A 16380-nucleotide genomic window follows, 5' to 3' on the forward strand; every position below is an offset into this window, starting at 1 on the left:
TCAATGATCGCTGCAGGATTTGCAAGTTGTTTAAGCCTTGGACCAAGGGAGAAAGGGACGTTAGGCTCCGGGCTATTTTGATGGAGTCGGCGCTGACCCTAGCTTCAGCGCACCACCCCGAGTCCTCACCAGGCACCATGGTGTTGATGCACAGCAACCCTTTGGTGCCATTGACTAGTCAGCACCGCTCCCCATCCACGGGGCATTCCAAGAAGGCTAGGAATAGGCCTTCTTCGCCACGACACCAGAATAAAGCCGGGATAGAGGCTAGACCCACTGGCCTCTAGGCCTCTGCGGGGTATCACAGCCCATTTGGAGCAGGCTTCCCCAGATGTCCGGAGGCCCTGCAGGTGGCCCGGGATGTTATGTCCATGCCAGTACCAGGAGCACCACTGCTATTGGCCCCACACTTCAGATGCAAGCCGCCACTGGGATCTTTGCAGTCACCCCCGGCTCGGTACAGTCTCAGTCAAGGGCATGTTTCTGACGCCATTCGCTGCCCAGCGACTGTTCAGGGCAAGATCCACATGGATCACCCTCGATGCCCACTAGGTTGTCATGTTGCGTTCCGTCTGACCGAGACTCTTGGCACCGTTCCATCTTGAGGAGCAAACACTGATGGGATGAGGCAGACGACACCAAAGGTCCTCATCTCAGAGGGGCTATTGCAGGCAGTCACGGTACGAATGTCAATGTCGTTTCCATTCGTCATTCCGCTCCATGACCCCACCCCAGTGGGGGCTCGCTCGGTGGCCGGAGCCTCAGAAGGACCATTGGCCTCCCTTTCTAGCCTCTGAGGAGGGAGCTGATGAGACATACATCCTCGGCACCATGCCTGGAGACTGACCAGGTGGTGGACCCTCTGGTGCTGGTGGGGACACAGAATACCACGCCAGCCTCCTCACTATCCCCGGATGAGGCGATTACAGCCCCCCGTCCCGCAGGAGGACTTTAGGGCCCACCAAGAACTCTTAAAAAGGGTGGCATCAAGCCTCCATCTCCAAGCAGAGGAGATGGAGGAGCCCTCGGACTCTGTTTAATGTACTGTCCTTCTCAGTACCGGGCAGGGTGGCTGTGCCTCTCCACGAAGGGGTGGTGAAAATTTCAAATGCCCTGTGGCAAACCCCAGCCTCATTGGCCCCCATCTCTAAAAGAGCGGAACACAATATTTTGTACCCACTAAGTGGCATGACTACTTATACAACCACCCTGGTCCTAACTCCCTGGTGGTCGAGTCAGTGAACCACAGGGAACAGCCGGACCAACCAGCCTCTACTCCGAAAAATAAAGATTCAAGGAGGCTGGACTGATTTGGAAGAAAAATGTTTTTGTCTTTGAGCTTCCAGTTACAGGTGGTGAACCACCAGGCTCTCCAGGGCTGGTGTGAGTTCAATCTGTGGGACTCCCTGCCCAAGTTCGAGGACTCCCTTCAGGAAGGAGTTCAAAGTGCTGGTGGAGGAGGGCACAGCAGCTGCCAGGGCAACCCTGCAGGCAGCTTCGGATGCAGCAAACACAGTTGCGTGGTCCATGGCCTCCACAGTGTCCATGAGAAGGTTTCATGGCTCCTGCTTTCTGGGCTGTCCAGTGAGGCGCAGACCTGCCGACATGCTAGTCTTCTGCAACACAGACCTAGGTCTGAACCCCCCCCCCCCCCCGAACCACCAAAGCTGCAGGCTTTAACTGAAAACCACTCAGCAGGTTACCTAGCTCCAGCACCCAGACACCCAACTCACAGTGGGGTCCAAACCCCAAATAAATCAATTTTACTCTGTATAAAACGTATACAGGGTAAACTCATAAATTGTCCACCCTTTATAACACTGATAGAGAGAGAGATGCACAGCTGTTTGCTCCTCCAGGTTTTAATCACTTACTCTAGGTTTGTTAATAAACAAAAGTGATTTTATTAAGTATAGAAGTATTAAGTATAAAAGCACCCCTCGAAGAACACCAGTTATGGAAAAGGTAACTCTTTTTTCGGGATTTCTTCTAGAAGACAGTGGAGTAATCAAATCAATGTTTTTCAGTGCATTAGAGTTTCTGGTGTTTGTTTTAGGTCCTTGCATAATATTAAATATAATATTAATCATCCTCATCAAACATGCTTAGTCTACTGAGGACTGTTGTACCAGCTCGACTGGCCACGGTTGTGGGCATCATACTAATATTGTATATACATAATTAGTAGTAAACATACTGTTTAGCTTTTAGTTTTATCATCCAAGTACTGGTGGGAAGGGAGCAATCTGCATAATCATGGTTTGTTTGAAAGATATATTGAAATATTAATCCATTAAATTCAATGAGGGGGCAAAAATGGACTTGGGGTCAGTAATATCTGTTCATGGCACACTTGTTTTGAGATGCACATTTGTACATTATACTATCATTTCATGTGTATTTGAATTACAGTTGAATGTTGACACTAAATCAGCACCTAATTAATACTGTCACACAATATATAAGTGTTAGAATTATATGCACTTTACGTGAAGCAAGATGTATTACTTTCTAGTATTTATGATTAAAAAACCTCTTATAACACTTGGCACTTCCTCTGTTAGGGAAGCATTAGACTTTATTTAGTGTGGGTGATCTTTAAATGCAAATATATCAAAGTTGTCATAACAGATTTTTTTTTTTGGTTATGAAAATGTTGTTTTTCATCTCTAATGGAGTGTAGGAAAACTAAACAGCCATCTGTCACATTGCATGCTATTTTTTAAAATTCTATTTGGAATATTATTTTTATTCTTATTAATGCTTCTCCATATGCCACTTAAGTAATAAGTTACATTATATACAAAATATTTTGCTCTTAATTCCCTGTTGCCTTGCACCTTCTGTTGTCAATCACATCTTCAAAAAGCAGATATAAAATGCTACCGAGCAGAAATCTGACTTATCCTAATGGTGGTGTTTTTAATATCAGTTTTGTATTCACTTGTCAGAAGTGTTAATTGCTATGCAAGGTGCAAGGCAAAAAAGAACAAGCCCTTTCATTTGTATTTTCAAGGGGTGCTTTATCCTGCCTTCAAGGGTCACTTTACAGTTCTGATAAGCAGGGGGCAACAGATCTGCATATATGTTGTCCTTTCCTCATTCTAATGAATTGTAGATTAAGCTTCCCTTGTTAAAGTGAGAGTATGGTACTTACCTTAAAGTACTTTCTTACCTTAAGGTCTCTTTACATTGCCAGATTGATGTAAAGTGGTCCTAATGTAAATGAAAATCAGGAGAAAAAATCAACTGGGTTGCTTTTTTCCCCTTTAATTTTGCAGTTTTAACTTAGTGGGGTTTGGTTTTGTTTGTTTTTTTGTTTAACAAATGCATATCACTCCAAATATCTCTGGAATGCCGTGCAGATGCTTTTAACAGCACAGAACACAAAGATTTTGAGAAAGGAAATAAATGAAAAATGTTTGCCTGTTAAATACATTCTGATCACTTTTAAAATATGTAAATATTTAAAATATTTTGACAATGACAGGGTGACAACTCAATAGAGATGAAAGAACTCAAAAGTTAAGGCTGACATTTTATCTCTTAAGCTATGATACTCTGTTTTGGACTTTTGTTAAATCTTAGCATTTCAATTTTCTAACGTGTGCATGGTAGTCACTATACTGGGTCAGTTGTTGCCTAAATGCATAAAATAACTGTGATTACCTCATAAAGAGAGATATAAAAATAAGCTATAAATTACTAGCTTCTTGCTCACTGCTGCAGGAGAAAGGCTGGGTGCAAAGAAAAGAGTGGAACATAAAATGCCTGAAAAAGCAAAACCAGCAGGGCACCGGAGATATCTTTCATGTTCCATACCACTGATTCAGAGAGGAATGATAGGTCAAAGGTCCGTGTTCTAAGAGATAATCAGAGACTCAGTGGAGTAAGACTTATGCATAAATTGATATGGGTAGAGTTAGACTGGATAACATTGCCTGTTGAGCAGCTACTGTGCAACAACAGCTACAAGCATGGTGCAAACCAGAAAGCATGTACCAAAAGTGGCCAGGCAACCCAGGGACTAGCAATGAATGCTTGTCATAGCTCCACTAACCACAGCAGTGTGGTCTGATGCAGAGTGGATTGATTTTAAATCACTGATTTTCATTATTTAAATTGGCTGACAGGATACCTTGATTTAAATAATCAATTTTAATCTTGTTTTGCATTTGTACTTTAGTTATTTCCCTAAAGAGAGGTTGATTCTCATTCAGTGGTAATCATTAGTGCTTTGAACAGAACAAAAAATAGCACAATAACATTATTGTAAGAGGCTGTAAGATTTTGCTTGAAATGCTCCATTCTGTCTGCTGGTATTGATCTTCCTGGGAAAGGATTAAGTCAGTTCTACTGCCTAAGTGAGGCAGGTTACTCATTTATCATGCCCAGAAATAAGGAGGGTGGAACTGACTAAGCTTTATTTTCAGATTAAAACTGGGCTGAAATGTTTTGAATGAGCATAGCAATTATGTTAAGGAGCAGAACGATTATTTGTGAGGTGACTGGTGCCCTTGCACTTGTGTCATGTCACAGTTCTTTATGTTGGAGTGATTCTTAAGGCCATGTCTACATCTAAAATTTTGCAGCGCTGGTTGTTACAGCTGTATTAGTACAGCTGTATAGGGCCAGCGCTGCAGAGTGGCCACACTTACAGCAACCAGCGCTGCAAGTGGTGTTAGATGTGGCCACACTGCAGCGCTGTTGGGCGGCTTCAAGGGGGGTTCCGGGACCGAGAGAGCAAACCGGGAAAGGAAACCAGCTTCGCCGCGGTTTGCTCTCTCGGTCCCGGAGCCAGCCAGCAAACCGCAGGGAAGGAGACCTGCTTGCTCGGGGTTCCGGGACCGAGAGAGCAAACCGGGAACGCCGCGGTTTGCTCTCTCGGTCCCGGAGCCAGCCAGCAAACCGCGGGGAAGGAGACCTGCTTGCTCGGGGTTCCGGGACCGAGAGAGCAAACCGGGAACGCCGCGGTTTGCTCTCTCGGTCCCGGAGCCAGCCAGCAAACCGCGGGGAAGGAGACCTGCTTGCTCGGGGTTCCGGGACCGAGAGAGCAAACCGGGAACGCCGCGGTTTGCTCTCTCGGTCCCGGAGCCAGCCAGCAAACCGCGGGGAAGGAGACCTGCTTGCTCGGGGTTCCGGGACCGAGAGAGCAAACCGCGGCGAAGCTGGTTTCCTTTCCCGGTTTGCTCTCTCGGTCCCGGAACCCCGAGCAAGCAGGTCTCCTTCCCCGCGGTTTGCTGGCTGGCTCCGGGACCGAGAGAGCAAACCGCGGCGTTCCCGGTTTGCTCTCTCGGTCCCGGAACCCCGAGCAAGCAGGTCTCCTTCCCCGCGGTTTGCTGGCTGGCTCCGGGACCGAGAGAGCAAACCGCGGCGTTCCCGGTTTGCTCTCTCGGTCCCGGAACCCCGAGCAAGCAGGTCTCCTTCCCTGCGGTTTGCTGGCTGGCTCCGGGACCGAGAGAGCAAACCGGGAAAGGAAACCAGCTTGATTACCAGAGGCTTCCTCCTTCCACGGAGGTCAAGAAAAGCGCTGGTGAGTGTCTACATTGCATTACCAGCGCTGGATCACCAGCGCTGGATCCTCTACACCCGAGACAAAACGGGAGTACGGCCAGCGCTGCAAACAGGGAGTTGCAGCGCTGGTGATGCCCTGCAGATGTGGACACTCTCAAAGTTGCAGCGCTGTAACTCCCTCACCAGCGCTGCAACTTTCTGATGTAGACAAGCCCTAAGAGAGTCAGTCTAGGGAGAAGCTGAGTAATCTTGAATGAGGAACCCTATGAGGAGCCAAGCTTTGGAGAAGGTGTGAGGTGACCTTGGTTACATTATTGCTTCCTTTATTGTTAAAGCCAAATCACTGGAAGAGGTGATAGTGTATATGGAATATACTCGTAAAGGAGGCTAGGAAAGATGTCTTTATAAACTAGTGGTGAATGTATGGTAGGAGTTCCCTCTGTGCTCATCCACAGAGGGTATGAGTTGTTACAGCCCTTTGCTACAGAACCTTGGCTCTTTAGCTCAAGCTGTAGTAGCTTATATTTTAGCTCTGGAGATCCCTGGTTTAGTCCCCGTGTGTTGGCCAAGAGGGCGGCTGTCATACCTTCTCACAACTACATACCCAAAAGTGATGAGCAGCAATAAATAACCCAAGTATATGTGAGTATACATGGATAGTCAGTCAGTGAATGTATAAAATGAAGGTATGGTAGATCAGTGCTTCTCAAATGTTTTAATGCTGCAGATCACTTTGTAAGAGAAAATCATCTCAAACTACTACTGCATTCCAGGCTCATCATTCCTACTTCTTGATTCTCAAAATATTTCATTCTACAGAGTCAACAAGGTCCCCAGCCCATTGGTGGTTCGTGGACCGGAGCTTAAAATTGGGGGGGAGGGGAGAGATTGTGTGTGTGTGTTTGTGTTTTTTTTAAAGCATCACATTCCATCAGTTGCACATAATACACCATAAATAGGGCACAGTGACATCTATGCATTACCCATCAGAGCCAAACATGGGTTGCTGCTGTCTGCACAATGGTCAGCTATGTGTGACAGCAGTGGATTGCTAACTAGAAAACATTACCCATGCACAAAGGGAAAGCTGTGTGCAGGCTAAGAATGAGGCAGTTGGCCATGGCTTCATTGACCAGGAAATACGGTGAAGGCTTACGTGGCAAAATTTTTTTTACTTTTTTTGAAGTAATTGCACAGAGTAAGATTTAGCACACTATAAATTGGGTGCGCTAAGGGTGGTTAAGCACTGGAATAAATTGCCTATGGAGGTTGTGGAATCTCAGTCACTGGAGATTTGATCATCTAGATAATACTTGTCCTGCCATGAGTGCAGGGGACTGGATTATATGACCTCTTGAGATCCCTTCCATGATTTAATGAATTTAGTACCAGGCTCATGTTAAACTAGTTTAGGTTTTTTTAGGTCTCTCACCACTGTAATGTTTGACTACCTCATAATATTAAAAATGTCACATAATCTTGAGAAAGCCAAGCTGTCCATCTGTCTCCTTTAATCCATTTTCTTATAGCAATCTATCTATGGATGATTCCTTCTGTAATGAGTGGTGTTACAGATTGGTTGTTTAAATAGGTGGGTCTTGCAGCATATGCTGAAAAGAGATCAGTGCTCATTCATCCTAATGTCTTGCACAAGTTTGTTCCATAACTTTGGGCCTCTGACTGCACATACTTCCTCTGCCATTCAAATATTTATTCTCAGATGAAAACTGGGCTGAAATGTTCTGGATGAGCTTAGCAATTTTGTTAAGGAGAAGAAAGAGATGATTTGTGGGGTAACTGGTCCCCTTGCACTTTTCTTATCATGTCATAGTTCTTTGTGTTGGAGTGACAGTGAATGCACACCATCTATAAAAATCACAGACGTACTCCTAAACCATTCAGTACAATAGTGTGTATAGTCACTATTAACATGCAAGACAACAGATTTGGATTCACATTCAGCCATGTGAGCTGCAAAACAGTAACCAATCATCCCTATAGGTCTAATTTCTGTGAGACTGGGTGGTGGGAGGCAAATTGCTTAGCATCTTGCAAGATCAAGGCCCCTTCAGCTGCCTGGGTTCAGCTGTAATCAGTGTTCAAGTCCTTTTTAAAAAAAAAAAAAGTGCCAGAATGTTCTTCTAGTAATACTGGAACACCATTCTGCCTCCCAAAAGGAAGTGTTTGAATTGGGTTCCAGCATGACTCAAGCCACACATTGCATACAGGCAAGAAGAGACTAACGGTGACTAAGTTGGTGTGCTGAGACTGCTATCAATACTTATTTTTTTTATGGTTTGTATTACTAGTATCCAGGTGCCCTAGTCATGGACCAGAACTCCATTGTGCCAGATGCTGTACAAACACAGAACAAAAAAACAGTCCTTACAAGGCATCCGTGTTCCACATATTTTCTACTGAGTCACATTGTTGCGCCTACTCACCAAAAGGGGAAAACCTTTATATGAACGATGATGAAAGTTTGAGTCATAATATGCTTATGCTACATTTTGCACATATTAATCCAGAGTTTAGATAAACTACACACCTTTTTGGCAATTCGCACCTTTGTATGTGCATAATTGCTTTCATGTGTCACCTCTCTCCCCACTTCTTTCTTTTTTTATTTAAATTAGAATCTGTCTGCTAGTTTCACACCATATGTTCATTTCATACTCAGTTAAATTTTACCTACTGGGGCTAGATATGAACTCAGGCATTCTTAACTGCCTTGGAAATCAAGCAATAAACATGTAGGACCCGTTTAAAAAAGAAAATTATATTCTTCTTCACCAGTGGAAACTTCCTGAGCCATCTTGACTAAGTGAATGAAAATAAAATGTTGTTACAACCCTTTTATTATAGAGGATATAACGATCAGAAGTGACATTTTTGAACCAATTATATTTCACTTGGGATCTTTCACGCAATGTCATTTCTTAAGTACTTTCACATATGTTAGCACTGTATCTTGTCTCTCTCTCAATCTTTCTTTCTTTCTCTCTGTAATGGCCTTGTAGGGCCAGAAGGGACCCCTTTGGGTCAGCACTACCTTATTCCAGGAACAATACCTGTGGAAAAAAAAATATCCTTACCGAGAAAGAGGCTTAAGGGAAGCAGTTTAGGGTTTGGGAAAATCAATACAACCATCACTGTTTCCGAAGCTGAGGCCAGAGTTCCGGGAACAAAGTAGGGTTGCCTCCTGGCTAGGTTTTCCAAAGATCAGCCCTTTTTTGAGAAAACTGTCCTGAGAAATCCATAAGGGTGCTCAGTGCACACTGCCAACTGTCCAGATTTATGGGCTCAGGATCATCCTAGATGTCCTGTGGATTTTTTGCACCTCAGAGGTGGCAACCCTAAAGCAAGGAGGTCTGGAACTTCCATTTCTTTGTAGTGGTAAGCTGGTTCTTTATGGGTCTAGCCAGTGTCTTGTTCTTTCATGAGGCTGGAAATTGTGGTCTCCAGGACAGCCAGAAGTGTAGTTCAGGGTTCTGGTGAAGCCTGTTGAGGAATGGCTCCAGCTATGCAGGAACCGCCTTCCAGCAGCTAGGGAGAGACGTGGAAGGAAATAGGAGTGCTGATTGCTCTCCTCAACGTTTGGGCAAACTACCCTCTGCTGTCTTTATTTTACTTTATGTAAGTGTGTTTCTTTTTTATAAGCTTGAGGTTGGGAAGGGGCTGAACTCATTAAAGAAGGACTAGGACAAAGTCCAGGCCAAAAAAAAAAAAAAGTGATTTTTGTTTTTTTTTCTCTTTTCCTCAAGAACAATTCACAAGCATGGATTTCTTTTGTCTTGTTTGTCCTAGCACACACCTTTTTCATTTTCTCTATAAATCCAGTCATATCTGATCTGTGTATGGGCAACATTTTTATATCCTCTGTGCACCTGTACAGGGGCTAAGGATAATCTGACCTTGAATGAAGACTTGATTACTATGTCATCCAATTTAAAAGGTTGTAAATATCTACGTCCCTCTCAGTCTCTGTATCTTGGTCATGCCATTTTGGCCAAGGAAGTTTATAAAATCTATATAAGTATGGCCTTAAGCCATACTCAGATACTATAAGATCATCTCATTGGTGCATAGACATGATATTAATGAATGCCATAGAACAATCTAGATAGATATGAGCTCCTTCCTTCTTTACCCCAGATTTTCCATCTCTTGTAAAATATTAGATTACTGTAATTACTTTAAGAAAAGCGATATACAGTAGTTCTATACTCCTTTACTATAAAGCCAAGTTAAGGAAAAAACTGTTCACTTTTATAAAGACATGATAAATAGCCATGTTTAGAAATGCCATTTACTGTGGTTAAGACAATTTATATATCTGTTCCCTGACCCTACAATGAGTTCAATGAAGGAAGACCCCAGTATCAATTCAGAACTCCTTTGATGTTAACAGGACTCCACTCAGGTGCAGGGGTATGCTCACTCAGAGCCTATTGCAGGGGCAGGCCTTAGAGAAAGAAATCAAATGCAAATTTTATGATTTTCGTATCTAATCCATTTAAAATTTATGTTGGATTTGATTGCTTACAGGAACATAGGCTGGAGTGAAGAAGATCACTGGGTTTATCAGACTGTTATAAATCAGTATCCAAGTGACCTTCAGAGCAGAAGAACTCTGTACTTGGATATGCTACAGAGACATCTGCCTCACAAATCTAGGCATGATCTGGTCAGTGCCACTTCATATGCTAGAAAGTTCACTTTAAAAAAAATTGATTAAAAAAAAGTACTAGACTAATACACTTATCATCAAAGCTTAGGAGAATTCAGCTTATAGTGGTTAAGAGAAAGGTTTCATGTTTATAAATACAGTCAAGACTGGGTATCCTAGTTCATGCTTAGTTTGCTCAGTTACCTTTAAGAGAATTTTGATAATTTATCACCTCTCCAAAACAAGACCTGTGGCACTTTTCTGATTGCATCTACTCTTCTGGACAACCAACCACAACAAATCCAGCTTGCTAGGATAGTTTGTGCTTGTAAGTGTTTACGTGTACATCATACTATCCTTGCACTCTGCCTCCCTATTCTCTTCTTATGAGCAGACACAGTATTGTTACACTCTGGGACCGATCATTCTAACTATTCCAAAGCATACAGTTGAGGGGAAAGGTTACCCCGAACTCTTAAAAATAAGAGTATATTTTACCAAAAGAGATGCTACCAAAAGTGCCTTCAGTAAGTGTAATGCCTTAAAAACAGATTTTGGGGGGTTGGCGGCAGTTTGCACTCTATAGTCGTTCATGGAATCCTGTAAATCTTTTCAGGGCGGAGTGAAAAAAATGTGCAAAAAGTGAGCATCTTTTTTTCTCTGCATGCTCTTTTGCAGCAAAAACAGATGACGGTCAATCCTTCTAGGAGAATTTATTGTGAATTTCAATACTTCTCCTGCTCCCAGGAACTGATCTGGAAGATGCAATGAGAGAGCATGGGCCATGTGTCACATATATAAAAATAAAATGTGCAGGTCTAGTTTTAGGCCATCCATCCTTAAAGGGTCCATTTTTAAAAATCCAGAACTATTGGATTATATTCCAGTTTTGATCCATTATTCTCTTAAACAACTATATGTCAGCATTCTAAATATAGAAATGTTACAACAATACTAAAACTAATTCTGAAAATAGTTACATAATATTAGCATAACTTAACTGGGTTTGTTTAATTCTGCATTAGTGATTGGCAGCATATTTTAGAAGCTTGTATATTTGTTTGAATGTTTGGCAGGTGTGAAATTAGCATATATTAGGCTTTATGAAACAGGTAAAATGCTAACAGTTGGATATTAGATGGAAAGTATTTAATTTTTAAAAGTTCTTCATACTGGGAAAGTCTTTGAATAATGAACTAAAATCATGGATTTTAACATATGGGATATTTCAGATACATAAATATTTTTTAAGAAATTGTTGAATGTTTTCCTTTTTCCTCCTAAGAGGAGTTGCCTCTCTTGGTACTTTGCATCTACTTTAAGAGAGGCATGCTTGTCAAATACTGTGTCATGTTGTGGATAAATGCAAGGGGCAATTGTAGCATTATTATTTACATGATAGAGTCTAGAAATCCAGTGATTTGGGGCCCTGTTGTGCTAGGAATAGAACATAAACAGAGTAAGAGACAGTCCCTGTCCTGAAAATGACTATTAGTCTTCCTCACACTATCATGCCTTATTATGATAGTAGTCCTGTTGATTTCAATGGATTTTTGTGGAGTAAGGCCCTGATCCTGTTCCCATTGAAGCCTCAAGCCTTGAATAGATGATGCAAATGAAAAGTGGGTGAAAAGAAGTACTGAAAGAAATAATTGGAGAAAAAATTATCTCCCAGAGCTGGAAGGGACCTTGAAAGGTCACTGAGTCATGCCCCCTGTCTTCACTAGCAAGACTAAGTGCTGATTTTTGTCCCAGATCCCTAAGTGCCCCTCTCAAGGGTTGAGCTCACAACCCTGGATTTAACAGGCTAATGCTCAAACCAGCAAGCTATCCCTCCCCAGTACAGCTCTTGGACTCTCTGAGAAGGTTAAAGGCTCCTCTCTCTTTTTGACTTACATTATTGAAAGAACCAAAATGTATTCCTAGTATTTTATGGATTGGGCTAAAACATGTTGAAACTAATGGTTGTAACAGCCACCTTTCCTTTGGGATAAATGTAAGAATGAGTTAAGCTCCTTTATGGAACCAGATAACTGAAACAGCAGCTTCACCCGAAACAAAGGCACGTATGGGCAGAGGGGTTTTGCTGGTATTATTTATGAAGATGTGTGTGTCTGTGAAAGACAGGCATAAAGACCATAGAAGCAGACCCAGAGAAGGAGGGGAAAGCCAAGGTACAGCTTGAACAAGTGCTGAGAGCATAGCCCTGAGGAAAGCCTAAAGAAAGACCTTTTGGCTTCATGCTCATAGTTCCAAGCCTTTTTCAGCAGCAAAGAAACTATCTCCTATTTGTTTGATTCCTTCTGTGTTCAGAGAAACAGAACTTCATACATTTCTGTAAATAAACGGGATTGTATCAGAGTTACCTGGCTCCATCATCAATTTCTCCTCCTAACCAAAACAATCCATAGGATCCTTAATTTTGGACAACTGTAGGGGTCAAAAAAGGATAAAAGTAGATTTCACATTAGGAAAAATAGTGAGGTAAATTAAATTCTCTTTTATGCTACATTATTGCAACTCAGTGGAGCTATAGTACCATAAAGGAGAACATAAATTTGTCACTAAGGGTCTGATCTTGCAAGGTGTTGAGTATCTCCTGTGAAGTGAACTCAAATCCTGTTGAAGTTAGGAAAATTGAGTTAGGAAACAGAAGACTCTCAGCACCTACCAAAATCAAAACCTACATTTTCAGTTACCTGGGAATATTGTTAATTTACTTCAAACTTACAAGTCATTAAAATTAATGTCCAGAATTATTTATTCTTTTATATATGGTTTTAAATCTTTTTGAAATTTTACTTTTTAGGTTGCTCATGAAAAGGCTTGGGACCAGTATCATTTTGCTAGGAATCAACGTAAAGCTTTGATTCTAAACTGGGCTCAGGCTAGAAAAGCCTTTTTACTGAAAGCAGTAATGACTATTGCTGAAGCCTGTGCTGCTCATGAGACAGAAGTGATATTGGCTAATAATAGAAGAAAGCAACAGGAAATCTGTGCTGATCTGAAAGGAAAGGTAGGCTCAGTTTCAAGACCACACATAAATATATTGCTGGTTGTATCCTGGTGGATTCAAAATTAACTCAAGCAAAAATCTTGCATAACCCATAGTATTAGGAGAAAAATCCTAATGGAGACTGGTTGTCATATTCTTGTTTTTACTAGTCTGATTTAATCCTTCTGGGCAGCCTTTTATTACAAGAAAAGTATATACCTGTACATGAGTGAAGAAGACTGTGATCTTTTGGCAGAGATCTGTATGTTTTTATCCCTCTATTCTCTTGTGCAACTTGAACTGTAAATGATGAGGTTACTCTATTTATACCAGAGCTTCTATTTGACTTCTTTGGATTTCATGCATGCTTGAATAGCTTTACAAAAATATTTCCTTATGCTAATAGAGGTTGTTTAAAAATACATGCAGGGCACCTTAGTTAGTATAAATCAGTGCAGCTCATTGAAGTCAATGGTGCTATGCTAACTAATGCTAGCTACGGATCTGGCCTATCAAGAATAGGCATGTATGAATAATAACCTTAACATGAGAAAAGCTGAAAGTTTTCATAGCAGAACTTCACCTTACTTTCCGAAGTGTCCTTTTTCCACTGGTGCTGGACTTCATTGTTATAACTCTCTCTAAACCAGTATCTACTCTAGCAACATGAGTCCTTTAATAAGATCGAGAGAAGGTTAGATAAAGTGATTAGACACAAGAGACTAAAAGTGGGGACAAAGGGGTTAGGGTTAGAGGGAAAACCTGGAATAACATCAGTGTAGTGAGAAACAAAATGCTCATTGGACCAAGCACCCCAGAGACAGGTGAGGCCATGCAGGAAGCCCTTGTCCTTGGACCCACCACACTGCTTTTACATGTTAAGGTCAGCTCTACTTGGGTGGATGGGCATAGAGAAGAAAATGGAGAATTGAGGAAGGCCGAAAGTAGAAAAAGAAACAAAATAAAAAATTGACACGTGCTAAGCATCACTGTGCTTGTATGATCACCTGTCTTCCCCTGCTTTTTCTTTTCTAGTGTGAATAATAAATAATGGAAGAAAGTAGAACTAGACCAAAAATGGAAAACATTTTTGTGAAAAATTTCATCAGCAGTGTATAAAAATGTTTTTGTTGATTAGAAACTTTTAGTTCAAAAATTTTTGATTTTGAAATTTTGTTTTCCTTTTCTGCCCTTTTATCTTCCCCCCTTTTTTTTTATTTTCCCCCTTCCATTTTGCCACTGGATGACTGAAGGTGGGGAAGGATGGAAAGGAGGGGAGGGGAAAAAAGGAAAAGATCTGTGGTTTTTGTTTTTCTATTTCTCAAGAAGAAAAACTCCAATTTTGAAAAAAGCTGAAGAAAATTGACATTTTCATGCAAAAAAAATTTTTTTTCAAGTAGTTCTAGGAAAAATGGTCCCCGAAGGGCCAAATAAAGGAGTAGTTAGGATGAACAGATGGACAAAGAAGAGCAACAAACATGAAAATAAGATCTGTGCCAATCATCATCCTGATCTCCTTGTTTGTATTTTGTATCCCTCTTGCCAACCCTTCATCGAATCTTTTGTCTTTTTAGACTGTATACTCTTGGGGGAAGGGATCAAGTTTTCCATCATGACAATACACTGCCTAGCACATTTTTGGGCAGTAGTGTAATACTAGTCATAAATAAAATGAGTATTCTCTACTCTGATTCATATTTATCAAATAGTTTGCGAGTGTATATGCAGCCTTTGCTGTATTTTTATCCTTTTTAGTTAAAATAGTTATGTTTGTAAATGTGATCATGTCAGTTTTGATGGGCTTCACACATTCTGTGGGTGGGGGAAAAATGAGGCTCTATTCTAAGGGAAGAAGAATGGTCTCAAACATTAAAGTATGAGAGTTGTGGGCCAAGACACTAGGGTTCTGTTCTGGGTCTGCCACAGGCTTCATTTGTTACCAGGGCAAGCCACACAACATCTTTGTGCATTAGTTGCCTCTTCTGTAAAGTATCTGAAGATACTTCCCTACCTCACATGGGGGTTATGAGACTTACCTTATGAGCAGATCTGGGTAAATAACTGGGGTTTTTTTATTTATTTTTGTTTTGTTTTTTCAGTTCAGAGGCAGTTCTAAAAAATTTATTCTGACCCAAATTGAATCTAACATTTTTCAGAATTGTTGGCAAATTGAAAAAGTATGTTGGTGAATCAAATGAACATTTTGTTTCCAAGCATTTCTATAGAGCTAGATTCACAAAGAAAGAGGAAAAGAATTTCTGTGCTTCCCCTCTATAACTTTTAGCCCAGTACTTAGGACACTCACTTTGGATTTGGGAAACCGAAATTTGAATCTCTGCTCTTGGACAGGGATTTGAAGCCAGGTCTATCCCTTCCTAAGTGAGTACCCTAACCACCAGGCCCAGTGTATTTTATTCAAGGTGAAACAGCTTCAAAAGGAGAGACTCACACCAGAATAGCCAATAGTATAGCAGTTAGGGCACTTATCTGGGAATGGGGAAACAAGGTTTAAAAGGTTCCAGTGTGGACATTCAAACCTATGTCTCCCACAGCCCAGGTGAGTGTTCTAACCACTGTGCTAGAGGGGAAGTGCCATCTCCACTGATCTGTGAATGGTGCCTAAATTCCCTTCTGAATCTAGCCCAGAAAATGTTTTTGGCCAAAACTTTTGGGCAAATTTGTACCAAATTTGCAAACAGTTGATTGACCTAAACTGCAGTTTTTTGACAAACAGTTTGTTAAAAAACTTTCACCCAGCTCTACTCATAAGTTCTTGCAAATAGCTTTGAGATCCTCAAATGTTCCTCACAGAAGCGTTAAGTATAACAGTGTATTATTGATGGTCAACAGCACTACCCCCAATTCTTAAAATTTAATGCTAGTCTGTTTCTGAAGAACAATATAATGAATTTCAGTTTCCTCTTATGTTTACTTATGAGAATTCACATCTAGAATGTGGTAAAGTTGATTCCATGGCTTGCTTGTCTCTGTCAGAGGGCTTCTGGTAATGGTTCACAAATATTCTGGAAGGTGTAACTGTAGACTTGGCTACACTCGAAACTTCAAAGCGCTGCCGCAGGAGCGCTGCTGCCGCAGTGCTTTGAAGTGTGAGTGTGGTTGCAGCGCCAGCGCTGAGAGAGAGCTCTCCCAGCACTGCACGTACTCCACCTTCTCATGGGAATTAGCGTGCTGCAGCGCTGCA

The 16380-nt window shown here is 41.6% G+C and overlaps 1 protein-coding gene across 3 annotated transcripts in view; it reads left to right on the top strand.

Annotated features, from left to right (window-relative positions):
• Positions 1 to 16380, top strand: part of CCDC148 (coiled-coil domain containing 148) — a 126734-nt gene that overhangs the window by 45419 nt on the left and 64935 nt on the right. For all 3 annotated transcript variants that reach the window (XM_030580914.1, XM_030580916.1, XM_030580915.1), the window contains 2 exons: positions 10063 to 10201; positions 12993 to 13199. In XM_030580914.1, coding sequence (XP_030436774.1) covers positions 10063 to 10201; positions 12993 to 13199 — 346 coding nt within the window. The remainder of the gene's footprint in view (positions 1 to 10062; positions 10202 to 12992; positions 13200 to 16380) is intronic.

This window comes from Gopherus evgoodei, chromosome 11 (assembly GCF_007399415.2).
Source record: "Gopherus evgoodei ecotype Sinaloan lineage chromosome 11, rGopEvg1_v1.p, whole genome shotgun sequence".
Lineage (NCBI taxonomy): Eukaryota > Metazoa > Chordata > Testudines > Testudinidae > Gopherus > Gopherus evgoodei.